Source organism: Corvus moneduloides, chromosome 9 (genome assembly GCF_009650955.1).
Source record: "Corvus moneduloides isolate bCorMon1 chromosome 9, bCorMon1.pri, whole genome shotgun sequence".
Taxonomy (NCBI): Eukaryota; Metazoa; Chordata; class Aves; order Passeriformes; family Corvidae; genus Corvus; species Corvus moneduloides.
The window spans coordinates 31,671,523-31,699,466 of record NC_045484.1 but is presented as its reverse complement, the minus strand read 5'-3'; the positions used below and the strand labels follow the sequence as shown (position 1 = coordinate 31,699,466).

Sequence of the window (27,944 nt, the reverse complement as noted above, 5' to 3'; positions counted from 1 at the left end):
TGATACCTGTGAAAATCCCAGTGGGTTATTTTACAGAAATGTGAGAAAAACTATTATTATCAAGAAAAAAAAGTTTCAATTCTGTGTGTCAGGAGGCTCCCAGTAAAAGCAAAGACCACAAAGACCCCTCAAATTCCCACATTTGGTATTTTTCAGATATCATAAACAGTATCAGTACCACTTTCCTGGCTTTTCTGTAGTTCCATGGGTAATATTCTTCTTTTTACACAGTAATATCTTACTCTGGAAGTGTTTAGCCCTTAAGAACATCACAAATGATGTGAAAGACGGGATCTGGGATTAAAGATGGCAGGAATTTCTCTAAACCCCTCATTCCAGCCACTGGCAGTAACTTCTCCATGGCTGTGAAGTCCTTGGAATGTCATCCCAAAACTGGGCTGCTTTGGGTTGAGTTTGGGTTTATTCACCTGAGGAGCTTCAGGGGAAATGTTTCCTTTTTTTTTTTTTTCTTTTTTTTTTGTTTCTCTCAAGGAAACATTTTCCATGTGGAAATCCAACACTGGAAAAACAACCCGGGCAGTTTTGCTTCTCCACACTCTTCCTGTGGATTGTGGCTTTCCTGGAAAATCAGTCAGAGTTTACAGCAAAGGAAACATTTTGATGATTAAGCTTTAAAGTTTGGCACTTACCCGTGGTGGGGGTGCAGGCTCTGGGGATGTGCTGCTCCCTGCCCCATTCCCAGTCCCAGCCCTGTTTCCAGTTCCCTGGAACAGCCCCACATCCCCTACCAGCAGAGCAAGGCCCTCAGGGCGAGCTGTTGATGCAGGAGAATCCCAGCCCTGGGAAGAACAAGGCGTTTTGGGACAACACAGGTTGCCTTGGGGTAGTGGGAGGTGTCCCTGCCCATGGAACACTGGAATGGGATGGGATTTAAGGTCTCTCCCAACCCAAACCCTCCTGGGTTCCACGACTCTGTAAAAACACCCTGCTCAGAAGGAGTTACAGGAAAAACATCAATGAAGATTCCACAAATATCTCACCATCCATCCCCATTCCCACTCTCAGATCCCTTTTAGGAAATGGTGTTTAAATGTCTCATTAAAATGCTAATTTTTTGCCTGCTCCATTTAATTTTGCCATTTAGGTTCACCATGAATATTTATATTATTTTAATCTTTGGTCTGACATTCCGACAAAAATGAATTTTCCATCATCTCGGAGTGTTTCTGTTCCAAACTTCCAGTGTCCCACAAAGGGAGCTCTGTGAGCAACACTGAGGTTCCTCTAAACCTCCCCAGGACCAAGATTTTTTCTTTTCTCTGTCTCATAAGTTCAATTTTATTCCATTATAGCCAAAGGAAAATATCAGTCTCTCCTTGGTAGCAAAGGATATGATGTCAGCAGTTCTACTTTCCAAGGAGAACTCTTAATGTGGAATATTAATCAAATATTGTAGTATAATAATAACAATCGTAACAATGATAACAATGATAACAATAATAATAATAATAATAATAATAAGTGGAATGTTGATAAAATATTGCACTTTAGTAAAACTGATTTTAAAAAAGCAGTGAAATATTAGCCACTCCAGTGTGGTCAAGATGAACATGCTGCACACCAATCTTCAAAAAAATGGTTTTGGAAATGAGGGATTCACCTTGTCCCAATATTCTCCCTTACAGACTGAAGAATTTGCCCTTCACTTTTACCAAACTCAAGGAACTGGCAGCCTTGTGGCTTTCTGACAACCAGGTAATGCCTTTCCATATTCCCATTTTCCTTAGGAAGGGGCTGTAGCCCCTGTCCATGAACCCTGACACTCAATACAAGATTCAGAGGAGTTTTGGAAGGGTTTGCTCCCAGCCCATCTGTGGATTTCCATATCCAGCCATAAATCCTGCTGGGTATCATTTTTCAACAGGGAAAAATCACCTTTGCAGGATTTATTTTACCAGGATCAGCTTCTGCCTCCTTCCCAAAGTAGTAAATAAAGGGCAAAAGTAGCACAGGAGTATTTTGGAAGTAGAAACTCAAGATGTTTGTTCCCAAACTTGTTATTACCCTGTTCCAACCCTTTGCTCCATCTGCTGCCTTATCCTTGCCTTCCTCTTCCCTTTTCCCATCCATTCTCCCATCCCTGCATATTTTGGACTCCACGGCAGTCAGGGAGGGTTCAAACAAGTCAAAGATGCACAAGGACTCTGGGAGAAAACTCATTTCTGAGCCTTTGCAACCTGAGGGGGCCTGGCTTTGTTCCAGGCTTTGGTTTACAGCAGATATTCTTTGGGATTCTATTTTAAACCAAATTATGCAACAGGAACCCTGAGAAATGCAACAGTTCCAGCAGCAGCTGAGCCCTAAAATAAGTCTGAAATGTACATTTAGTTTTAGAGAGGAGCCAAAAATGTGAAAGCTGAAAGGGGGGGGTAATAGAAAATTAGGATTAAATTTTAATGTGTTAAATGAGGATTCTTGGGGTTTTTTTCCCCTATGATTTCCATTAAAAAATTCACATTGCCTGGCTGTGCAGCCCAGGCACAGAACACCCCCAGCCCTTTAAATAGACAACATTTTCCAGCATTTTGACTTTCCTGTGGCAGAGCAGGGACTGATTTCCATTCTGTGCACTGTGACAGTGACTCCTGGAGCAAGCTTAGAGCAAAGCAGTGATAAAACATCCCCAGCTGAAGTCAAACACAGCAGGAGCTCGCAGGGAATGCTCCGTGGAAGTTCCACAGTGTCTTGCTCCCGGGTGAACTGACAGCCCCCAGGAATTTACTCCCCATCAATAATTAACTCTTTGCTAAGCCTGGCTTAAAATACACCCCAAGAGGTGTTGAACTGTGTGGTGACAGGTTTGTTCCCTGATCCTTCTCCCTTGGAGCAGCGAGGTGGGATTCCTGATGTTCCCTGTGCTGGGAATGACAGGCACTGCAGGAGTGAGGAGCGGCAGAGGAGGCCCCACGCTCCTTGCAGCCCGTGGGGAGTTGGTTTTCCTGCAGAGCTGCAGCCAGCCTCGCATCCCCTGGGCACGGGAAGCCGGATCCTGCCCAGTCCCCCGAGTTTACGGATGTGTTTTCCCATTCCCTGCAGTCCAAGGCTCTGATCCCGCTGCAGACGGAGGCGCATCCCGAGACCAAGCAGCGAGTGCTCACCAACTACATGTTCCCCCAGCAGCCCCGCAGCGATGAGGGTAAAATTCCAGCAGCTCTGTGTTTGGAGAGGGGGAGGAATTCCAGAGGGAGGGAGAGGAAGGTTCGGCCATGGCTCCATGGATGGGCCAGGCCCACAGGACATCCCTGGTTTGGCCCCCACGGAGGAATCCTGTCATTCCCGGGCTGTCAGATTGGTGTTTTCTGATTGACCTTCTCAGATTGGCATTTTCTGGCTTACATTTTCGGACTGCCATTTTCTGAACCCCTTTTCTCTCCAGAGAGGCTCTGCAGGAGCAGTCTGAACCTGGCTCTGGGTGTGCACACACCGGGAATTGTTGGGAGCTGGGAATGTCCAGCCCTGTGCTCTGGGGGCTCAGGGCTCCCAAACCTTGCTGGATTGAGGCTTTGCTCCTCCCACAGCTCCATTAAATCCCAATTTTCACACTCCCCCTCTGCTCCAGGGCTGCCCCAAACCCTGGTGGTGCTTCCCACCACTCTCATCCCAGTTTTCTTCATAACTCTGGAGTGGTTTCTCAGTTCCCATTGTCCCCCTCGCATTTTCAAACCACCGCCCAAGTGACCAGCCAGGAGAAGTCTGTTGGGATCATTCCCATCTCCCTTTCCAATTCCCTGCAGATTTCCAGTCAGACAGTGACAGTTTCAACCCCACTCTGTGGGAGGAGCAGAGGCAGCAGCGAATGACTGTGGCCTTTGAATTCGAAGACAAGAAGGAAGAGGAGGAAAATCCAGGGAAAGTTAAGGTAAGTTCTGCTGGATTTATTCTGGGATTCACATATTATGGACAGGGTTCAATATGCAGGTCTTGAATTGAACTGGGTTTGTCTTTTAATGTCACATTCCTGCTGTGTCCCAAGGGGAATTAACTCCCTGTTGGGAGACAGAATTACTGTCCAACCACGCCTTTTTTAGGAGTATTTGAATCCCATAGGGGATCCCATAAAGTAGAAGTCAACGAGGGCTTTGCAGCCTCATGGAATGTGCAGTGGAAAGGGCAGCACTTGTAAAAAATGAAGTGCAAACACGAATTTCCTCCCCCAGTTTTGTGCAGTTAATGTCATTCCAGAGTTCTCCATCAATCCCTCAGTCAGCTGCATTGTCAGAAGGGTGTTTGCAAACCTGTCAGCCTTTACCTGGCATGAAAATGTCTATTCCTTGAATAATGTAAAGGAATTATCCCACACTTCAACCCTGCAAATTTCTAACTGTGGTAGAACAGCCAAGGTAAAATGTAGGGTCAGAGATAAGGTCATCTGAGGAGATTTAAATCAGATTTTACTTCTAAAACTAACAGTTCTCTTGTCAATAGCAATTTAACATTCCACTGAAAACTTGGTGGAAATTCTTGGTTTTTCTTTCCAGTATTTTTCCCAGTTGGGAATTTTTCTCCAGCTCCTGTACCCAGAGCTAATGGGCTCTGCTGCTACAGTGAAACAGAAAATGAAGCCAAAAGCAGCCTTCACCTCACAATAAATAGATTAAGGTGGAATTTTACCCTGGATGAATTGCAGGCTTATGGGTCATGCATGGAAAACAGCACCTGGGAAAGTTTTCTGTTGTTCCACCACTTGCTGCCAGAATTTTACCTGGGGGTGACATGGCTGAAGGCCTCAGCATGAACATTTTTAGCAGTTTTGCCAGACCTTTAAGGGCTAAATTGAAATAAATTGAAATTCTCAGCGGGCAGTAACCACCAACACTGCAGCATTTTATACCAGCAGAAGCAGTCTGCACCTTTTACCTCCCATCAAACGGAACTCTCAGCCAGACAGATGTTAAAACAGATTTGGTCACTGGGATTGTTCAATAACTCTTTTCCATCAAGGATTTTGAAGTTTGAAAATTCTCTCTTCGAGGTCAGGCTGCTTTTGCTGCAGCACTGGCATGGGATTGACAGGGAATACAGATCTCCTCTGGGATGGTAAGTGTGGATCAGTGAGGGGAAGATCTGCATCCCAGTGCAGCTGCCAGGAGTTTGGCTGTTCAATATTAACACTCCCAGGGATGCAGAACTCCTGCTGAAATCCCTGCCTGGGATTGTCTGTCTCATCCCAGCCCTCCAGTTCCTTCTCTCTGGCTGGAGTTCCCGAGGATTTGCTCTGTGCCTTGGCTCTCAGCCCTGCCTGCCTCAGCCCTTGCCCTTAAACCATGGCCTGAGTTCTGGGAGACACCAAGTGCCTCATTAGGCCACCCCTAAACACGGTTTCATTCAACCATAATTGAAGCAGAGCCTGGGTGCTGCTTTCCAGTCTTAATTTATCTTTTTCTGGTGGAATTCTTTATGAGAAGTGACATCCCACTCAGAGATTTGAACATTCTCTGTTCTGCTCCGTGACGTTTATTCTCTCCTGGTTCAGATCTGGATGCCAGCACTTGATGCAGTTTTATTTACCAAATCAATCGTGCTTTTGCCTCTGAAATACTCCTATGGACAGACCATTTTCAGCTGAATCCAAAATTGCTTTTTTGCCCCTCGCTGGGAATTCAAATCCAGCAGCTCTGGCAGGGAGCTGTTAAAATCAGCTCCTTTGTCAGCTCACCTGCACCGTGAGGTAAAGCTGCTGTGTGGTAAATGATTCCAGATCCCTTCGTTTCCCAGCCTCGTTATCCTGACACCCTCTGGGAAACTTGGGAACTTCAGCTGTGGGCTTTTCGAGGAAATCTGTGGGTCTGTCAGTCAGTTAAAGCTCAGTCAGGCCTTGGGGACTCTCTGGAGTGCTTCGGGTCTGGTTTCCTGTGCCAGAGAAGAGTCAGAGACACCCGGCTGTGTGTGAACATTATCCATCTCCAGGAGCAAATGGCTCCCAGAGGATGGGATCCTGCTCTCAGCTGCCATCCATAATTCAGATTAATTGAGTACACGGAGCGTGGCTAAATTAATTGTGCATTGCCAGCAGGATTGTTCAGGGAAGTGTGATGGGATGTGCCAGCAAAGTGCAGAGTTAACAGCACCCTCCCAGGGTGAGAGATGGGCTTGTAGGGAACCACTCCCATCCCTTATTTTATGTCACTGGGATTCCACTCTAGGCTGACAAAGAGTCAGCGAGCAAATTTCAGTCCTGAACTCCTCAAACTCCCCAAACAGATCAACCAAACCGTGAGGAAGGCGCCCTCAGCCCCAGTACCGTGGCCAGGCTTTACTTTGCACTCTGTTTTCAGTCTGTATTTCTGCTTTAAGTCCTGATTTTAATTCATCTTTTTATGACTGTTCAGGTGGAGATAAATCTCAAGCGTTACCCCACTCCATACCCCGAGGATTTAAAGAATATGGTCAAATCTGTGCAAAACCTGGTGAGCAAACCCAGCCTGGGAGTGCGGCCCGAGAACTCGGCCCCAGCTGCCAACACTGACCCCACTGGCAAGGACAAGTACGAGCACAAGTGGCCCCTGACCCCCAAGGAGATCTCAGTGGAGGTACTGTAAAGGATCCTTGTTCCTCTCCAGAATTCCAGACTCTTTTGTAAGGGTTTTGAACCACCAAATGATGTTCTGATCTGCTGGGAACCTCAGACCTGAGATTCTTGTTTCCCCTGTAAAGTTTTAGAGTGAGTTGCTGAGTTTCATCCAGTTTTAGAGTGAATTGCTGAGTTTCATCCAGTTTTAGAGTGAGCTGCTGAGTTTCATCCAGTTCTAGATTGAGTTGCTGATTTCCCCAATGCTGCTGAAGTTTTGGGTTGAAATCTGCCTTGATGGGAATTCTGCTGTGGATTTATCCCAGCACCCTGTTGAATTTCATGGAGTGGGACTGGCATGTGGCAGGAGGATGGGCCCAGGCACCATTTCCATCCCATCCCACCCCGTTTCATCTGTTAAAGACCACTCAGTTCTGTCTGGCCTTGCTGTGCTCTGCTCCTGGGATTCCTGTTAGGAGCAGGAATCCAATTAACCCTGCCCAGAGTTAATGAAGGCAGCTGGAGAGCTCCTTCCCCTGCAGGGAGCAGCCCTGGATGGTGACTCCCAGGGAGCTGCAGGATCCAGCTCTTCCTGGAGTGTTTGCCAAGCACAGGGATGAATTCCACCCCGGGATTAATCACCAAAAGGTAAATTCCTAAATCCTTCAGTCCTGCTGGAGCTTGGTCTCATCTGCCCCATCAAACCTGTGAGCAGGCACAATTCAGAAACAAGGGAAACCCCTTCCCATGGGAGTTTAAAAGCCTGGAGAGGTCTGCAGGAATGCCAGCATTCCTGAAAATCTTTGCAAAGCTTTAATGCTGAAAAAAAATAAATGAGGAAAAAGTTTCTCCTTCTTTTTCACTCCTCTGTTTGTCTGAACATTGTGACAAACTCATTGTCCTTGAAATGCCCCTGTCTGTGGCCAGTCCTGTGTGCAGGAATTGTTCTCCCTCGGTTTTCCTTGTCTTTGGCACAAATATTACACATTCAGCTCTAGCTGCTCTCTCAGTGCTGTGTTTTATTTGCGGTTAAACATTTTCATTCCTTAAAAAAATAACCCCCCAAAGTTGTCTCTTCAAGCTGGCTTCAGAACACTTCAACTCTAGGCACGATTTCGATTAGGACTAAAATATTGAAGCTAAATATTTAATTTCAGCTAAAATAGTTCCGTTAAATCACTCGTGTTTTCATCTAAATCTGAAATCTTCAATCCCACCATTATTCCTCTTGACTCATTAAATTCTCACTGTGTAAATCTGATCCTTGAACCAGCTGGTGACTGGGGCCACGAGTCTTGACATCCTGCTCTTGTTGCTGAACACACAGAATTTCTTTTGTATTATCTATCATTTGAACTTGAATATTCTCAACAGCTTTCTGTGGGTTTTAATTATCCCTGCGTGCTTCCATCTGGAATTTGATCCGTGTGGCCTGGCAGAGGTTTTAGGTGTTGCTCCCGTGGCTGTGGCTGGGGATGTGGCCTCCAAAAGTCAGTGGTTTGTTAATGTTTGTTAAAATGATGTTGAGTTTTTCAATGAAATAGGAACATGCCAGTGAGCCGGGCCCCAGCAGTGTCCTGGGAGCTGGCAGAGCCAGGGAATGCTCCCTCAGGGAGTGGAAGGAAGGAGGAAATGGCAGCAACACCATGAGCACCAGCGAGTCTGGAATGCTGCTGTGGAGACATCCCTGGCTTTGTGTGGAGACACAGGAACCTCTCAAAAACCTCTCTGCACGAGGAGCTGAACTGCTGCAGCCAGAGCAGGGTGATTGCTGAAGCGCCATGAAATAGTGGGATTGCAGCTCCCTCCCAGAGCAGGAGCCGTGAGCCCCCCCTGTTCCCACGTGCCAGCGAAGGTGAGATTTCACCTTCTGTGCTGTGCAGGTGGAGATGGGGGAACTTTTTCAGGTTTTCATTTCCCTGGGACGGAGTCAGGACTGGTACCACAACTGCTCCACCAGCCAAGGAAAAGAAAAGGGATGTTCTTGTCCTTCCCAGACACTGGGAGGGGGTTTGGCTCTAATCAGGCTGGTGCAGATACATTTCCCTCTCCTTGGCTTCCTGCACGAGGATAAAACACATGCGAAGTGTAGGCAAAGTGTGAATGGTTTTGTGAACAATATTGGCCTGATTTCAGTTGTAACCCAGTAAATAAAACATAATTAAGCTCCATTTGCTTTGCAGATAATTAGCAGACAAACTCAAGCCTCGAGTTAAAGCACGCTCTGAAACTGCAGGTGTGTTGTGATGTAGCTAAAGGCTGAAGGCAGTTTCTGATCCCAGGTAATTGAATTTCAGGTGCACTGCTCACTTCTCATCCTCAGATCAGCTGCTTTCTGATCTCTTCTGGCTTTCCCTGCAATTAATTTGCACGTGTCTCTTCAGAAACTGTTTCTAAATAATGAAAAGGAGCAATCTGGAATGAGGAACTGAATAATTTCAAATCCTCTGTACCATCCTTCACCTTCCTTCACAGCAAGCAAACAATGTCTTGATTAATCCTCAATTAAAACAAACCTCTTCATCATTCTGATTCTTTTTGAAAGATGTGAGTTTTGGCCAAAGAGAAGTCTGGGATTATCTGGGGGCTTGTGCTGCCTTTCCATGAGAAACAATGAGGAATATCAATCAAAACCAGCAAGTCACATCTTTATAGTTCGTGTTCTGGATGTGTTTGGATTGAGAATATCCCACATTTCCTCTGCCTCATCCCTTCCCAGAGCCCTGGGCTGCTCCAAGCAGATTCCAGGAATCTGGTCATTCCAAAAATTCTGTCCCTCCAGATTATAACTTAATGTTCTTGTGTTCTCAGCCTGAATATATCTGGGGATATTTCTCTTCCCATTTGTTTCAGTGGTTTGTACCAGGTGTTTTCTCCTCACCACAGTTCTCTGCCCTCTTCCCGTATCCTTCCCCAGTTAATCCTGAGGAATAAATCCTGACTCAACACAATTGCATTCCTCTCTTCCCTTCCTCCTTGCAATTTTCTTTCTATTAGTGACCTTTTTGTTCTTGGCTTTGTAAGAAAAAGGTCCTCTTAAAGAGAGTGGAATTAAATGGAGTATGATTTGGGGTTTTTTACTGCGTATTTCACATATTCACGGCAGATTCACAAATGCCAGAGTGGTTCTTTCAAAAGTGCGTTGGTTTTTGTTGGAATAGCTGGGCTGGGGGATAAAAGGAAAAGGAAAATACTAAAAAATAGGGAACTTCATGCACCTGAAAGAGAGCCCTGTGTTCACCATCTTGTCAAAAACGGAGCTGCTGGGTCTTCCTCTCTTACAGCAAGGGGGGCAGTTTAAGCTTAAAACTCCTGGAAGATTCACGGCACAATATTGGGATTCCAGGTTCAAGAGAAAGAAACCAAAGAATCCCCCAAGAGCCCCCTGCCTGACCCTGAGAACACCCCGAAATCACCTCTGGAAGCCCAGGGCAGGGAGGACAAAGCCCAAAGCTCAGAGGTACAGCCAGACCTGGGCTGAGAACTTCACCCTCTGCACTGCTCTGCACTCTGACTGCCCCAGCAATGGGGTTCCACCAGTTTGCCCCACTGCACTGGGAAGGGCTGTGCTGCGCTGGGGTTTGGCTGTGGGGGAGTCACTGGGCACTTGTGGAGCACCAGGGAAATCCTCTGCATGGGGAAGGGAAGGCTTGACTGGATGACTCCATGTGGGAATCACCATGGAACTGTGCTGCCTTAAATATGAGCCCTGAGGGGGTTGATTCAACTGAGGACGCCTCTTCTGGGAAGGTCCTGCCTCCAGTAGAATATCAAATACAGAGGGATTGAAATAGCTCTGGTGTAAACAGCATTAAATTCTCCAGGGATAAATCACATGGCAAATGCTTCTACAAACCTCTGTCACTACAAAAAGTAGTGATTGGCGAGCAAACCTCTGAAAGTTTCCTCCTTGTGAGTAAAAACAAGAACACTTTAAAAGCATTGTAGCATTTTATATTTTAACAACATGGATTTGGTTTGGGTACTCCAGTTGAAATTGCATCTCTAATTATTCCATCTCTCCCCATTGCCTTCCCTCTCCAAACTCACTGGAGAACCTTTCCAACCTGTCAGGGCACAGAGATCCTCCGGTGTCACCCATCCCTGGCTCCCCAGGACGCTCATCCTCCTCATCTCTGAGCTTTCTGCAGGGATCAGAAGGTCCCCAAAACTCCTGTTGGTGCCCTCATTCCCTCCTAGCCACCCCAGGAGCCTAAATGTCCTGATTTAAAATATCTCTTTCTAAGGAAGAGTCCCACTTTCCTCCCCGAGTTTAACCGGGGTTATTTTCAGCACATGTCCTGTTGCGGGGCCTGTGTGAAGGTCAGATGTGCTGAACTCTCTGGCAGAAGTTTATTAAATCCAAATCATTTTAATTCAGCCACAAACTCCTTAGAGACAGAGTCACTTTAATTAAGCATGGCTCCAGGGACAGCTGAATCTCTGGAAGGACTCACCAGAAATAACTGACAGAGGAGTCCTCCATCCTGAGAGTTGTTTACTCTCCGTTTGTGTAGATTTCCTTCTACTGGCAGCGTTTCGGTGACCTTGACTTCATCAAAAATCTTTACACGGCCTTGATGTATCTTGCAAGTTCCATCTGGTTTGCCCACATTTCCAGAACGAGCACATCACCCTCGTTTTGAGGAGGATTTGTGTAGGATTAATTAGAACTTTCTGCTGACAAACTGGCACCACAGTGTGGTGCGTTTGGGGCATTTTAATGGCCGTGAGGAGAAGGCTCTGAACTGTTTGTGTGCTGCAGTTTGAAGTGTTTCTGTTGCCTGTGTTCACTCTGCGCTGTTGTGTCCCTCAGGATGCCTTTGGACATCCTGGCAGCGAGATGAGGATAGGGGAGCTCCGTCCTTCCATGCCCGAGACGCCGCTGTACCCCCCCAAACTCGTCCTGCTGGGTAAAGACAAGAAAGGTACTGACGGATTTACAGCCTTTGAACTGAAATGGTGTGATGGGGATGTTCCACCTCTGCTTGTAGCCCGTGGATATTTGTGCACATATCGATGTCATCCGTAGTTTTAACTTAAAATGTGTTTTTTCTGGAGTTTCACTGCCGAGTTCCAGCCCCTGAAAGCGTTTGCTGTGTTTTGTTTCAGAGTCGACAGATGAGTCTGAAGCAGATAAGATCCATTGTCTGAATAACAGCGTTTCCTCAGGCACTTACTCAGACTATTCCCCTTCCCAGGCTTCCTCAGGGTCTTCCAACGCGCACGTAAAAATGGGCTCCCTGCAGACCACGGCTAAAGAAGCAGTGAATAACTCTTTGTGGGGGAACAGGTGTGACATCTTTCCTGACACAGCTTCTGCTTGCACTCTGTCCTGTGTGGCCCCTCAGAGTGACCCCGTTAGGGCGTTTGGCTTAAAAAATCCACGTTTTTATGCCATGTTGGCTGTGCAGAGCTGGCCGCCCTCCATATTCCATAAACAGCAGTAATCCCACAGCTGGTGGTTCAGCTCTGTGCTATCTCCAGGCATTAAAGCTCCTGGAGACGGAGCTGCAGCTGGTGCAGTTGGTGTCCCACTGCTGCTGTCCCAGCTCCCTCTGCCCTGGACCTCCAGAAAGGTTCTTGGGAAGCCATAACCTGCACTGGAAACATTCCAGGACCAGCCTGTCCTGTCTGTGCCTGCCATAAATCCCCTCACACTGTTCCATCCACAGCCCTGCCCCATTAAAGAGCTGGATGGGAACAGGCACAAACTGCCTCTGGTGTCTCTGGTTAAAAAGTGGGGGAAACCTTCTGTCGCACTCATCCATTATTTTTACAGCAGGAAAATCTGTTCAGCAGGATTTCTGGGAACACAGCATGGAGCCAGCCAGGCCTTTGAGTGACTTCTTAGCTTCTCCGTGTGTGTCCTGACAGAGTCTGTGCTCCAGGGCAAAAACCTGCTGCCACCGTTCCCGTGCCAGTGGCACGACATCCACGGAGTTTCCAACAGCTTGAGAGTAGCTCAGTTGGTGCTGAAAACACCAAGGGGGCAGGTTTGATTCCTGGACTCAGTGATCCTTGTGGGGCCCTTCCAACTGGGAATGTTCCGTGATAAGAATCCCCGAAGTCTCCCAGTGCGATCCCGAAGCCAGAGCGTAGATGGGAGGAGGCTGACTTGCTTTCCAAGGATGATGAGTGCTGACGTGCTGGGATGGAGGACATTTTATCTTGTTCCCTTCTCTTGTCTTTGCAGGCTGGCCCAGTCATTCCCACAGCCCCTGGAGACCAAGCCATTGCTGAGCCAGCGGGAAGCGGCTCCGGCCGGGAACGTTCCGGCGCGCCCGGAGCGGCGCCCGCTGAGCGACGCCTTCGCCGACAGCTGGAACGACGGCTCCCACTACGACAACACGGGATTCGTGGCCGAGGAGAGCGCAGCAGAGAACCCCAGCACCAACCCCCTGCTGAGCACCAAATCCAGGAGCTCCTCCGCGCACGGGCGCCGGCCGCTGATCCGGCAGGACAGGATCGTGGGGATCCCCCTGGAGCTGGAGCAGCCCGCGCTCAGAAACACACACGACTCTGAAGTGCCTCCTCCCAATCCTTGGCAAAATTGGACCAGAACCCCCAGTCCTTTTGAAGACAGGACAGCTTTTCCTTCCAAACTGGAAAGCACCCCCAACACCAGCCCTTTGCCTGAGCGGAAAGATCACATCAAGGAGTCTCCCGAAATGACAGGCACTTTCACTCCAGGAATTCCATGGGAATATCACGACTCCAACACTAACAGAAGCCTCACGAACGTCTTTTCCCATATGCACTGTCGCCCAGACCCTTCCAAAAACGTCATCTCCATCAGCAAGAGCACGGAGCGGCTCTCCCCGATGATGAGGGATTTAAAAACGAACAAGTTTAAGAAGTCGCAGAGCATCGACGAGATCGACATCGGTGCGTACAAGGTGTACAACATCCCCCTGGAAAACTATGCATCCGGGAACGATACCGTGGGCCCCCACGAGAGGGTGGACAAGCTGCTGGGCCCGGAGCACGGCGTGCTGAGCATGTCCCGCAGCCAGTCCGTGCCCATGCTGGACGACGAGCTGCTGACCTACGGCAGCGTCAAGGTGCAGCCGCAGCACAAGGCGCCGGTCACCAAGAAGGTTTATCAGTTCGACCAAAGCTTCAACCCGCAGGGCGCCGTGGAGCTCCCGGCCGACAAGCGGCTCCTGCCACCCTTCCAGCTCAACGCCGAGTACCTGCCCCAGCCGGCCAAGAGCCTGCCCCAGGAGCTGGTGAGCCCGCGGGGCTACCGCGGCTACGCGCCCGTGGAGCCCATGTTCTCCTTCTCGCAGCCCTCGGTCAGCGAGGAGCCGGCGCCGGCCCCGTTCCCTGGCCCGGCCACGCGGCCCGGCTTCCTGCGCAGGGCGGATTCGCTGGTCAGCTCGGCGGAGATGTCCGTGTTCCGCAGGGTGGGCGAGCCCCAGGAGCTGCCCCCGGCGGACAGGTACGGCCGGGCCCCGTTCCGCGGCGCCCCGGAGCGCCAGGGCAGCATGGCCGTGCCCGAGGCCCAGTTCCTCAAGCGCAACGGGCGCTACGAAGACGAGCACCCTTCCTACCAGGAAGTGAAAGCCCAGACTGGGAGCTTCCCAGTTAAAAACCTCACGCAAAGGAGGCCCTTGTCCGCACGAAGCTACAGCACAGAGAGCTACGGCACGGCCCAAACGCGGCCGGTCTCAGCGAGGCCCACCATGGCAGCTCTGCTGGAAAAGATTCCGTCAGACTATAACTTGGGTAACTATGGCGACAAGCCTTCCGATAGCAGTGATATAAAGCCACGGCCTCCCCCTGGGAAGGGAAATGAGAGCTGTGCTAAAATGCCCGCTGACTGGAGACAACAGCTACTTAGACATATAGAAGCTAGAAGGTTAGACAGGGTATGTTTGGCATTTCTCTGCAATTAATGCCTTTAGTTGTGTGTTTCGCTCTGTCAAACGATTTGCACGTGCAGTGGTGACCACCAGAATTCCCAGGGATGAAATTCCTGCCGTGGTGTCCGAGGGAATGGCCTGCCGAGGGCCCTGGGTGTGCTCAGCTGGAGTGAGGGATCCCACTAAATCCAGAGGCTCCTCACTGGTGACATTCCTTGGGGCGGTCACTGGGGTGGTGACTCCGAGTCCTGGGTAAATCCAGAGGCTCTGCCCCAGTGATGCTCTGTGGTGCCCGTCGCTGGGGTGGTGACTCCTGCAGCTCTGCCCAAAATTAGGATGAGCCCTGAGGTTCTTCCCTGCTCATGGAAGCGCTGCTGGAGCCACCTCGTCAGTGACGACCGAGAGCTTGGAGAGGTGCTGGGCACGTCTTGGCAGTAAAAGGGAATAAAGGAAAAAGAGAATAAGTAATAAAATGTATTTTAGCTCTGGTGTCACTGTTAGTGCAGGGGGTTTAAAGGTGTCTATAACTGAGAAATATCCCTGGGTATCCACTGCCACTGTTCTAATGGGAATGTGATCATTACTCCTTGTAGCTGTAGGAAGTTATGCTGATTTGCCTTCTATCCAAAGGGTACTTTAGTGCATGATTCAGTCATTACCTATTTAATGACCTAATCCATGAATCTGATTTACTCCGTGGTCTGAAGTGGTTGTGACAAATTCCTGTGGTGAAATGCATAAGAAGTCATTGCCAGATGTGTCCATATACTGCTTTATGCTAGAGCCCCCTGAGTTTGGTGTTAATATTCTCCTTACCTTCCAGTTGCTCGGGTGTGATGATATTAAATTATCCTTAAGGGTCAAATGGGGAAACTTTAAAAAGGGGCTCCAGGGCTGAAGCGTTTTCCTCCTTCAGCTCTTTTCCTTGTGCTGTGTGAACCCACTGGAAACTGCCTCCTACCCAGGGAAACCAGTGCACCCCGAGCAGGGTGGAAATAAACACTTGCCAGAGGTTGCTGGTTTAAGGAATATCTTTACACTGAGTCTACAACGTGCACTGAGGGGTACTTTAACCCCGGAAAGCTGACACTGGTGCTGGTCCCTCATCCCTGCGAGGCAGTTCCTGCTGGGTGCAGAGCTCCAAGGAGCTGGGCTGGGCTGCAGCTGGAGGCTGTGCTGGGGGAGCCCAGGAGCCGTGTCCCTGCTGTCCCCAGCTCGTCCCGTGAGGGCAGCCGGGTGTCCAGGGCGCAGGATGGGGCAGAGGCCTCGCCCACAGGGGCTGCTCCTCCGTGCCAGGACCACCCCTGGCTGCCCAGCCAAACCCAAATCTGGCCGTTTTTGCAAAAGCAAGACTTGTACCCTGTGAACTCCAGATCCCAACACCCCCTCATGTGCTGTCAGCGTGGAAGTCCTCTCTGGTGCCCATTCTCTGTACGAGGAGCAATGTACTCGCTTTGTGTGACCAGTGCATGCCTGGAGGAGCTATTGATACTCGGTACTGTTTGTTGGCTTAAACTAAAACTCTGTGAACTTAACCATGTATGTGTGAGACTTAATTCTGAGCATGTGTGTTCATATGTGTCCCGTGGTTGTTTCCTCTACTCAGAGCGCTGCTTACAAACACCACACAGTTAGCCTTGGCATGCTGCACTCTGGAGGGGTTTCAGCCATGCATGCCGGCCGAAGCATGACTTTAAACTTGCAGCCTAAATCTAAATTTGAAAACCAAATGCTTCAAGAGCTACCTCTACCGAAAGTAAGTATGGGCTAGCCAGCATTCCCGGCATTCCCGGTTAATTAATGATCCTTGCTTCCTCCTGGTTTAGCTTCTGCCGACTCCTCGTGCTTTTACAATGCCCAGTCCAAAAAGCAAGGCTGGCAGGGGTGCTGTTGTGCCCCTTGGTGGCCTTGCTTTTTGGATTCCGGAGCTCCCTGGCTGTCATTCCTGCTTTCCTGCTCTCCTCACACACACTGGGGCCATCATTTGCTCCGTGGGGAACCTGGTTTGCTCTGGGACTGTTTGATCCTGGAAGAATGGGTGTGGAAATATTAAACAGGCTCCAGGAGACAGGGATTTTAATATCTAAGCATTAAGTGGGTGTGCTGTAAGACCTGATGGGTTTTGAACACGTTACCACACCCAAACCCATTTTAAACTTTGAGTAACACCTAAAAAAGATAATATTTTCCTCATTTATTTACTGTTTATCTTATATTTAGTATCAATACATTGTTGACAAGTAGAGACATACAAAACTGTGTATTCCCAACAAATATTTGAAGGGAGAGGCACACAGGGCAAGGCAGAGAGGGCCATTCCTGCAGGATTTTCTATGTCAGAGGGACGGGCATGGCTCAGCCTCTCCCTGCCCTGGCACAGGAGCTGAGGGGACAAATCAGCAGCAGCTCTGTGAGTAAGTAAAGGGCAGCAGAGCCCAGATCCTTGTGTGCCAATGGGATCAGCTGTGCTGGGCACTGCCAGGCCGGCCCCTGGCACCCGCCCAGGCCGGAGCAGCCTGGCCAGCAATCCCCAAAGAAGGGTTCCAGGCCCGGTTCAGAGCTCAGATCCAAGGATTTGAGGAGAGCAGGATAATTGAGCAGCAGCAGGAGCTGGCTGTGCGGGCTGGCCGGAGCCCAGCCTCGGCCCTGCTCCGCTCGCCGGTCCCACGCGTGCTCCAGCCGGAATTCCTGGCAATCCAGGACAGGATGGCAGCACACAGGGAGCAGTGTAGGCCTTTCCTGCTGTTCCTGACCCTCCATACTCTGTCACCTCATCCCATGTCCCCCCACTGTCCCCAGGCTCCCGTCCTGCTCTCGGTCTGTGCTGCTCTGTTGTGGGGTGGGAGGCTCCGAGGGGATCCCGCCTGGATGTGTGTGCTGGGTGTGCAGGGACGACATTCCAGTGTTGTCTTTGCTTCCCAAGAATTTGTTTGTCTGCTCAGGTACTTGTCAAGAGTCCTTGGAAAAAATCCATTGGGCATCAACCCCAAAGAATGTTGCTGGTTCCCCCCACACATTAGGAATGAGGTGTTTGATGGCACTGGCAGGCATTTAGGCTGTAGGTGAATATGGATGTTAATGATGGATGTCTGAGGAAATTCAGGAATCTGCTCCATGATACATTTTGGGGTGTGGTCTGATGGGGATTATTCTGCTTTTCTATTCCACCAGCATTCCATTGCTCCATATCCATAGAAACTGTGATGCTGAACTGCATTGAGGGGTTGTTCTCTTGCTGTACTGTTTGGGAGAATTATTGTTGGGAAAGATCACTGCAGGGGGAAATTATTGTTGGAAAAATACTGTGTATGTGTAGTATTGCTGAATTTTATTGCTTCACACCTTCCACAGAACTTGCATTTCCTAAAGAATCCAGGCCACAGCAGTTCAGTCTTTGCCTCTTCCCCTCCCTCCTTCCGTGGCCTGGATTCAGGAGAGTAATGAGTGAGGTCTGGCTGTCAGGAAATCAACTTCAACAATGAATTACACTGCAAATGTTCATGGCCTCAACCTGCTCCTTGTGGAAAATGTGGGAAGTGCTGCTTTTACTCTTTTCCCCAGATTTCATGGAAGTGGAGCTGGGTTGCAGCCTGTCCCAGCTCAGGAAATGGCCGCTATTGCAAGGGGACAAATTCTTTGTGCTGCAGCAAATGAAATCCCGGGATTTCCCTGTTCACTGAGGAAGCTGGGAGCTCCCTCTGTGTTTTCCCTTTTCCCTCTGGAGTGCAGAGTCCCCTCTGCAGGCCAGGCCCAGCGCTTTCCAGAGGGATCCTTTCCATTTCTGGCACCCAGCTCCCAGTGAAAAGTTTTTAAAGTTCGTGGTTTGGTGCAACCCATTCCCAGGATGGGAATTCCCACCTTCCTTGGGAATAACAGTGAGGATGGGAGCAGAGGTTCCCTCTGGAATGAGCCTGGGGAGGGCCTCCAGCTCCAGGAATTGATGTGAGCAGATTCCCAGGACAGCTCTGGAGGGAATGGCTCCTTTTTCCATTTTAATGGGGGTAAAGAAAGCTCTGCAAGGAGATCCTGGGCTTTAAACAGGGGAAATGCTTTTCCAGTGGTTTTGAATAGAAGGAAAATCACAACTTCCATGATTTTTCTGGAAGATTCCTTGAATGATGAAAAAAATACAATGAAAGTTTCCTTCTATTTTAAATAATCAGGGTTGGATTTTTTTTTCACTTCACCTCAGAGATGTGATTTAAATCATAATTCCCTTCAAATTACTTTTAAACTTCTGTTGAAAAACAGTTTTTAATGGAAAAATTTTCAGCTTTCACATTTCAAAGCAAATTTGAATTATTCTTCAGCCATCTAGAGAAGTGTATCCTGATTTTTTTTTTAGTCTAAGCTGGAGAAGAAATTGCTGGAATGGCAGAGGGGAAGAACAGATATTTTTTGTTCCTTTGCAGATTCCCATTAATCAGAAGTCAATGAGCACTACACTGCACCATGTGCTCTCAGTGGCAGGACAATGCTGGAATTTTGGGAAGCCTGACACCCAAAAGGTGTTAGGAAAACCCCCAGTGATGACAGAGAAATAGAGAGACAGATAAAGGAAAATCGGGATGGGGCAGGAAAAGTCCAGACCCCTTCCAAAGTCCTGAAAACAGGAGGGAAACAACCAGGGGGAAAGTGACAAGGAGGAAACGTGGAACAGGAGAGAAAAGGGAATTATGAACATTTAGGAAGCTTTCCCTGTGTGTTGTGACCATTCCTGTTGAGGCAAACACTGAATTCCAGGTTGATATTGTACAAAAAACGTCCCTGGCACAGGCCAGGAGGTTCTGGGAGCTGCACACGGAGCCAGCCCCAGCTCAGCACTGCCAGCAGGGGATGTTTGCTGCAGAAAACACAAACAGCTCATTTTTCTTGGTGGCACATCCCTCCTGCAAAAGTTTCTGCTGCTGGAATGAGCAGTGGGGAAGTTCTAACTGCAGAATTGACGGCAGACTGTTCAAACATTGGAATTCTGCCAAAATCTGTTGCTCTGAAAGTAACGAGTCCCGTTAAACGGATTTTCTCTTCTCCCTCGTCATTCATTATTCTCATTAATTCTGCCCTGACCCTCTCGAGCTCCACAGTGGTGCTGTGTTGGTGGGATACTGGGCAGACTGGGCATTGTGCACTGCACTTGCTGGGTTGTTGTGACTGAGAGTGGAGGGGTTTGTGCTGGTGACTAAAGGCTGCCCTGCCTTTGTGAACAGACCCCGTCGCAGCAGAGCAGCCTCCTGGACAACGGGCAGGACGAGGTGGCCGTGGGCAGCCCCTGGACCCCGTACCCGCTGGGCCGGCGGGACGTGCCCCCCGACACCGTCACCAAGAAGGTAAGGGGTGCCAGGCTCAGCCTGAGCCCGCCCTGGATGCAGCAGGACAGCTTTGGGCAGCACCTGGGGTGTTTCAAGGCTTAAAGCAAGAGGTGCTGTGAGTTAAGGGCGCTGTTTTCGTGGTGCCCCTTTGTGCATTCTGCTCACGGAGGGCTGGGCAGGGTTTCATCCCGAGCTTTCATCCCAATGATGTTGTTCAGTCCATATAAAGCACGGGTGGTGGGATGGCTCCTGCCCAGCCCTGCCCAGGCACAGCCCATTTGCTGATAAACTCCCTGCAAAAGGGTCTCGTTCCTGGTGGTTCTGTGGTGGTGGATGTTGAATTCCAGTGCTTGGAGTTCCTGGCTGCCCCTCCCAGCCCAGCTCGGCTCATGGGCTCAGGAGCTGCTGGGTTGGGTTGCTCTGGCCATAAAGCTGGAGAATGGAGAATCCTCACAAATTGTGTCAGAGGAGGAGCTGCAGGGATGAGCCAGGATAATCACAGGGATCATTGTCAGGAGATCCATCCTCCCCATCCCTGAAGTCCCAGGAGTGAGTGACACCCGGTGGAAGCCACGATGTCACACTGGCACCTGCTGTGTGTAACGATCCCAAGGATCTCCCTGCTGCTCCAAGCTTTTATCCAAGGCAGCTGCAGAAGCAGCAACCCTTGGCTTCAGAGGGCAGTGCAGCCAGAGATCCCCAGGAGAATTCCTGGAAGATGGGAAACAAAAGCCATTGCTCCCAGAGATGCCTCTCAGGCACAGGAGGGGGAGGAGGGTGAGCTGATGGTGCGGGACGGAGCTGGCTCTGACAGCCGAGCTGTTTATCCTCTGAGCTGCAAGAAATTGGGATGAGAAATGTAAGAATCCTGGTTTTCCCAGCTCCAGAGGCTGTGCTGGGGCTGGGGAGGATTGCAGCCGGCTCTGGAAGCTGCGGGAATTGGCTGTTCCTAACGGGACGGTTCCCACAGGCAGGTAGCCACATCCAGACCCTGATGGGATCCCAGAGCCTGCAGCACCGGAGCCGGGAGCAGCAGTACGAGGGCGGCATGAACAAGGTCACCATCCAGCAGTACCAGCCCCCCCTGCCCATCCAGATCCCGTCCTCCCAGAGCTCCCGGGCCCCCCAGCCCCAGCGGTGCCTCATCCAGACCAAGGGCCAGCGCAGCACGGACGCCTACCAGGAGCAGGTGAGACACGGGGGCATGAACATTCCCGGCTTTTCCAAGGTGTCCACGGGAGAGGGGAAGCTCGGGCAGGAGCGGGGCAGCTGAGCTGGGCAGCCCAGGGGAGCTGGCATCGGACTGGGGGAGCTCTGGCTGGGCTGGGGGCAGGCTGGGTCCATCCCTTCCCCAGCACCTGCCACCAACACCCATTTTCTCCCACACTGACCCAGTGACAGCGTTTGGAATTGAGGTCCCTGAGCAGAGCTGGCACCCCCGGGTCAGACTGAATTAATTTGCAGCTTCTGCCCTTTCCTCAGTGGCCCAGTTCAGCACCAGCAGGGCTCTGCTCAGACCTGCGCAGCACAGCCCAGCTGCAGCCCCAGTGCCCCAGCCTGGCACGGGCACTGGGGACTTTCCTCATTCCCTGCTCCTGTCCCCATTAGATTTGTCCTTAATGACCCTGCAGGGCCTGTGTGAGGCCCTGAGAAGCAGAACAAGGTGCAGAGCCATCCCTAACCCTTCCTCCTGTGGGAAGTGTTGGTGGAGCCCCGGGAGCAGCTCCTGTCCCACGTCCCTGATGTTCAGAACCTGCTGGGGGAGGACGTGCTCAGACCAGCTCAGGGCACGGCCATGAAGCTCCTCTGAGCTCATTTTTATTTTATATCCAATTCCTCAATGCTCTTTGGAGCCACCCTGACTAAGAGAGAAGGCCCTGTTTGCTGTGGCAGGAGAGGTGGGTGCTCGGTGCAGTGCTCCAGAGATCCCGGAGTGTTTTTATCCCTTGGCTTTGTCCCAGGGGTGCTGCACATCTGGCTCCTCCTGGGAAAATAAAACTGCCCCAGATGAAGCCTCACTGATGGGTTTATCCCAGTGCTTAAGTGAAAAACTTGGCCAGGATGAACTTCTCTTTCACAGGTCTAAAGGGTTTTAGTTTTATTTTATTAAACCTTAAAATCCATGCAAAAATCCGTGGACCACAGGGAATGTTGTGGTACCACTGCAGCGTGGGAAAATCCTGCCAGTACTTCCAGCTGACAGCAACATTCCAGTGGCTTTTCCTGTTTTGTGGAGTGCAGGGGCTCAGCTCATCCAGGGGAGTGGGATGTGAGGGAAGGAGGCGCCGTGGCTTGGGCAGGGTTTAGTGCTGACATCCCTGTTTTCCTAACCCAGTTTTGTGTGAGGATAGAGAAGAATCCTGGCCTTGGGTTTAGTATCAGTGGTGGAATAAGTGGACAAGGGAATCCGTTCAAACCCTCAGATAAGGTAAGTTGGAAATTCCTCTCTCCCTACTCCTTGTTTGAGAGCTCACAGAGTGGAGGCAGAGAACGTGAGGGGGATGTTTGTGCCCTTCTGTTGGGATAGTTGAAAGGTTTTTCCCTATGCTTGGATTTTTTTGTTGTTGTTTCTTTGTTTGGGTTTTTTGTTTTAGCAGAGTGGTGTTTGCTTTTTTTCCCCCCAGTTGAAGAAGATGAGGGAATCAAGCATCAATCCCATGAGTGTCTGACCCATATTCCCTGGATAAGATAATTTTTGGGGCTGTTTTCTGGAGAATTGCCTCTCTCACTTTTTAAGAGTCACCTTAGGCCTTGATTAAACTTTTACTAAACTAATTAGAGGGAACCCTAAAGCACGATATCATCCCTGGAGGCTGAAATTCCAGGGTTTGTAGCTGCTGTGTCAAATAAAACCAGCCTGGAAATCCCTGGATCCTTACAGACCCCACAGCAGCAGTTGTGTTCTGAACTGGGAATTAAAACTGACACCTGGTGGTGGTCAGGGACACTCAGGATTCATTCTGGGAACTGCACCTTTCAGATAGATCTATTTGCAATAAAAGGAAGCCCGGAAAACTCCAACATGTGGTGAGTCCCAGCTCCCAGGGGTGTAGGATTGGGAAGTGGAATCTTACACCCATGGATTTGTGTTTGGTGCCACGGGACTGACTGGAGTTTGTTGGAAAAGGAGGCCTTGAACACATTCCTGGACTTGATGTTCTTGGATAATTCTGGATCTGGGTAGCAGAAACAGTGAGAACTTCCATAAATATGGAGAATGTTTGGCAAATCATGAAGTTAAAGCTGTGTTTCCTGGGGAAAGCAAAGATGTCAGTACAGATTATGATACACATTATTCTAATAATAATTAACACTTGCCCCGTGTTAATCACCCTGCTGATAACCTGTGGCTCCTGCCCTGTTCACACTGGACTTTCTTTGTGATGTGGGATTTCAGTTTACAACGACCCCTGAGTGCTGAAGGTCTCAGAGAGCTGCTCCACCCCCAAACTGGTGTTTGATTGCAAACAGATTAAACCAGTTTGGCGTTCACCCATCTCCAGGCCCCAGTTAGGGAGCCCCCTGTTTTTTGGGACGTAGTTCTTGGAGAAAGCATCCTAACCTGTGTTACTTCTGACTTATAGGGTATCTTTGTTACTAGGGTTCAGCCTGACGGCCCCGCCTCCAGCCTGCTCCAGCCCGGAGACAAGATCCTCCAGGTAGGGATGCCTTGGGATTCCTGGGATCTGAGCTCATCCTAAAGATACAGCAGTGGTGTTCGCAGGGGGACTGAACCACCAGTTGTGCTTTTAGGGGATTTTAATCTTGATTTCCAGCAGGGGTCCCCAAAGCACTTTTTGCCCACAGGCGCCCACCTGGCTGGTGTCAAACTCGTGGGCAGTGCCCCAGGGCAGGGATTGTCCCCTGTGTCACAGCCTGCCCCATGATCTCCCTCTGGATCTTCCAAATCCTTGAGGTCCCTCCCAACCCCCAGCAGTGGAGGATTCTAGGATTCCGTGAATGCCTCCTTTTGGCACAGTCATCTTTGGGGTTTTCCCTGCCTGGAATTTGTATTCCTCTTTCCCAGAGCAAAGATAAAGATCTTTTATTGTATTAAGGCTTTAGGCAGGTCCTGGTCAGACCCCAGAGCCCTCCCAGAGTCACGGTATGATTTCAGTGGGAATGAAATCATTCCTTGGAGCGCCCAGCCCAGCCCTGAGCCATCCCACAGAGGACAAGAGAAATGTGTGCTTTGTGTTCATGGGAAACCCTCAGATGTTCATCCTTTATCTTAGCCTTGCTTCTAATTGCCAAATACCCCTTTTTCCCCCCAAAACCAAGCCACTAAAGCCTCTTTCCCTGTGTTTTCCCTGCTGCAGGCCAATGGACACAGCTTTGTACACCTGGAACACGAGAAGGCTGTGCTCCTACTGAAGAGTTTCCAGAACACAGTAGACTTAGTTATCCAACGTGAGCTTACTGTCTAAATATTTTTTTATAAATAGTAAATATGTCTAGCCAGATCTAATGTTCAAACAGATTTATACATAGGAAACCAATTTTTTGCCAATTGCTGGACCAATGGCAAACAGTAGTGCCAAATGTATAATACTCTATGTTAGTACCAATCATCGGGAGAAAATATAAGAATTAACTCTATAAATATATTGTTCATGTGGCTCCGTATTAGTTTTACTTGTCAGCCTCTGGCTGTGCATTGGTGCGTTTTTTTAACCAAGTTCCTTCTTAAAAGTCAATTTCATATGATTTCAAAACACAGAAGCACATACAAATCCTTTAGGAATTCTGCTGTCCATCAGAAACACTGCCTCAAAGTTGTATATGCCTTTATAAAGATGAAATATATTAACCTGTACTTCCCATGAAATATTTCTATCATGTCGCATACGAAAGTATAGAGAAGAAAATATTTTCATAAACACCTCAAAGAAAGTATATATTAAATTAAATTTAATAATGTTCATTTATTTTCAATGCAAAGATATTCTATGCCTTATGAAAATACCTGTACATATGCCGTGTGTATAGCTGGCTCCGTAGGGATCAGGAACAATTCACTATACAGGGTGAGAGACTTCTCCAATTGTAACTCTGGGACCTCGGGACAAGGAACCCACATGGGAATGGGATAACTCCCTCTGGAATGGGATAACTCCCTCTGGAATGGGTGAACTCCCTCTGGAATGGGCCAGGTTGGACGGGGCTTGGAGTAGCCTGGGCCAGTGGAAGGCGTCCCTGCCCATGGCAGGGGTTAAACAAGATGAGCTCCAAGGTCCCTCCCAACCCAGCCCATTCCATGGTTCTATGATTCCAACTCCCTCTGGAATGGGTTAACTCCCTCTGGAATGAGTTAACTCCCTTTGCTTTGGCTCTTCCCTCGATTCCATGTGCACACACTACAGGAGAACACCGAGGACAGGCAGGTTTGGCTCACGGATGGAGGAAGGTTGTGATGGTGGCAGTAAAACTCCTTTTGTTGCTGCTAATTTTACGCTTTAATTTTTCATTTCAGATTCCCCATTTACATTGTTGTGTATTTTCCCCCCTGCTCCAGGCCCTGACGGGCCCTGCTCGGGATATTCCCGTGGGTGAGGCTTTCTGGGATCCTTGATTGGAGTCCTTGAGAGGGATGGGCACAGGTGTCAGAGCTGACACATCCCAGGGAGCAGCAGGTGCCCCTGAGCCAGCCTGGGAGGAGCATTCCCAGCACAGGGTCAGTGGGACAAGCCCTGGTGTCCAGGTCCTGGGGCTGTTCCCAACGGGGAATCCCAAAGCCCAGACCATGCCCAGCTGCTGCTGCTTCTGGGGTTCCGGGGTCCAGCTTGGGTATCCCTGACAGCAATATGGGAAAAGCCAGGGAAAGCCCCCTGCAGGTGTTTTTAGGGGATCCCACTGCCCTTGAGCAATGGCCAGGGGCTGAGGGACAGCCGGCTCCGGGATCACCGGCACCATTCCCACCCAAATCCCACATCCAAGGGTGCAGCCACAGCCCACGGACACGCCCAGGGATGTTCCACTTCTCTAAGAATTCCCAAACCTTCCCTCTCTGCCTGTGGGACCTGGGGAGCTGCAGACACAGGGAAGCCTCCAGGACCTTCCACTCCTAATAATTTCCCATTTTCCCAGTGCCAGCTCACAGTTCCTACCCAGGTGATGGCAAACCAAGAGAGTTCTCAGCCAGTTGTTCCCAACAGCGACCATTTAACATCCTCGAATCCGGTTTCATGTTATCCAAGGTATTTTTTAACACATCCACGTCTGCATCTGTGTTTGGTGGCAGTGCCAGCCCTGGGAGGGGACAGGGGGCTCCACGCAGGAAGCAGGCAGGACAAGGCTGAGGGTGAATGGGGCAGCTGAGAGCAGAGCCAAGGAAATCCAGGAAAAATCTGAGTAGGAAATGCCCAGGAGGTTGGTTTGCTGTTAGTAGTGAGCACTTGGAGTATAAAGATGTTGCTTGGTTAAAGCCCTTTCCAGTGCCTAAAGGGGCTCCAGGAGAGCTGGAGAGGGACTGGGGACAGGGGATGGAGGGACAGGACACAGGGAATGGCTTCCCAGTGCCAGAGGGCAGGGCTGGATGGGATATTGGGAAGGAATTCCTGGCTGGGAGGGAGGTGAGGCCCTGGCACAGGGTGCCCAGAGCAGCTGGGGCTGCCCCTGGATCCCTGGCAGTGCCCAAGGCCAGGCTGGACATTGGGGCTTGGAGCAACCCGGGACAGTGGGAGGTGTCCCTGCCCATGGCAGGGGTGGCACTGGATGGGCTTTGAGGTTCCTCCCACCCAGCCCATTCTGGGATCCTCTGAAGCTTCTCTGCTGTAATTTAGCATTGAATTGTTATGCAAGCAGAAATGCTTCTGTACAGACTGTGTACATAGCTCTGAGGGGACTGCAAGGACAGGGAATGCAAAACCAGGAGAAACAAACCCCACACATCGGGATCAGCTGAGTGCAGCTGTCAGGGAGGCCCTGGCTCCTAGGGGGGATCAGGGGGTTTATTCCAGGGAGCTGCCTGTGGATGAGGGATGGGAATGGGGAGGGATGGGAATGGGGCTGTGCTGCCCTTCAGCTCAGCCCTGCTGGGCCTCAGGGGCTCCGTGACCCCCGGCCAGGCAGGGCCTGTCCCACCGCAGCAGGGTTGGGGACAGGTCCCACACAAAGGCACAGGGGGTGACAGAGCTGCGGGGTCACCACCCACCGTGGCAGGGTTTGGACATAGATAAACACAGCAAGTCCCACCTCAGCACAGGCAGAACTTCTTCCCATGGAGGTGGCAGAGCCCTGAACAGCTGCCCAGGACGGGCGTGGGGTTTCCCTCTTTGGAGACGTCCCAAACCCACCTGGATGGGTTGGACTGGATGCTCTGCAGAGGTCCCTCCCAGCGTGTGATTCTGTGAACTGGTGGGATTTCACAGTTAGAATTTCCAAAGGAAACTGGGGATGTTGTGTGCAGCTGGAGCTCCCTGCCCGCGCCCTGTCCCTCCCCGTTCCCCGTGGAAGCGCACAGAGCCTGGCGGCGTTCCCGGCAGGCAGGGCAGGGCCATCCCATCCCGCGCCCATACAACTTTCCGGGCAGTAGTTTGGATAGGATACGGATCCGTGGATGCAGATCCATGGGGAGCTGGCCTGGCCCCGGAGCCACGGGCGGGCACAGCCGTGGTGGCAGCGGGGCCAGGCCCGCGGGGGCACCACCACCACCACCCAATCCCAAAGGCGCCATTTGCAAATCGCGGAATTTCAAACCAAAAAAAACCAAAAAACACAAAAAAACCACCCAAAAAGCTTTTTGCCAATCCTCTCCCTGGCTGCTTCCAGCTGATTTAGTGGAAGTGGCTGACTGATTCCATGGCCTTTCTGTGTCTCTCTCTTGGGTGGCGGTGGCCGTGTCCCTTCCCTCCCTCCCTCCCCTTCCCCGGGCAGGGCACTCGCTCATCACTTCGGTTTTCTACCTGTGAGTACTGTATCCAGTTCAGAACCAACAGCTTCCTTTAGTAAAGATTTTACCATTTTATAAAAGACATGTTTAATTATGATGGAGATGGCTGTATTGTAATTAATATTTTGAGATAATTGTGATTTTGAGCTTAAATTATATACAGAAATGGTCATTTTTGTATGTGTTCAAAGATTGCTATATTCCAGATGACTGTACTTTTCAGTTAAATTCCAGTATCCATGTAAATAAAGCTGAATGAGGAAATATTTACTACTTTATTAACATAGATTGTGAATGTACTTCATGTTTTTTGCAGTATAAAGACTTACTGAACTTGAAAGCTGCTT

General features: G+C 50.0%; 1 protein-coding gene across 5 annotated transcripts in view; it reads left to right on the top strand.

Moving 5' to 3' along the window:
- Window positions 1-24,590, top strand: part of LRRC7 (leucine rich repeat containing 7) — a 103,822-nt gene extending 79,232 nt beyond the window's left edge. For 2 of the 5 annotated variants that reach the window (XM_032117672.1, XM_032117671.1), the window contains 13 exons: window positions 1,647-1,716; window positions 3,058-3,157; window positions 3,756-3,880; window positions 6,351-6,551; window positions 11,346-11,457; window positions 11,642-11,822; window positions 12,726-14,403; window positions 16,004-16,153; window positions 19,605-19,724; window positions 20,677-20,895; window positions 22,042-22,134; window positions 23,291-23,365; window positions 24,026-24,590. In XM_032117672.1, coding sequence (XP_031973563.1) covers window positions 1,647-1,716; window positions 3,058-3,157; window positions 3,756-3,880; window positions 6,351-6,551; window positions 11,346-11,457; window positions 11,642-11,822; window positions 12,726-14,403; window positions 16,004-16,153; window positions 19,605-19,724; window positions 20,677-20,895; window positions 22,042-22,134; window positions 23,291-23,365; window positions 24,026-24,133 — 3,232 coding nt within the window. In that variant the 3' untranslated portion in view covers window positions 24,134-24,590. Of the gene's footprint in view, window positions 1-1,646; window positions 1,717-3,057; window positions 3,158-3,755; window positions 3,881-6,350; window positions 6,552-9,875; window positions 9,990-11,345; window positions 11,458-11,641; window positions 11,823-12,725; window positions 14,404-16,003; window positions 16,154-19,604; window positions 19,725-20,676; window positions 20,896-22,041; window positions 22,135-23,290; window positions 23,366-24,025 lie in introns of all 5 variants that reach the window. The other 3 variants (XM_032117677.1, XM_032117675.1, XM_032117674.1) reach the window with 3 other exon arrangements.
- Window positions 24,591-27,944: the final 3,354 nt, after the last annotated feature.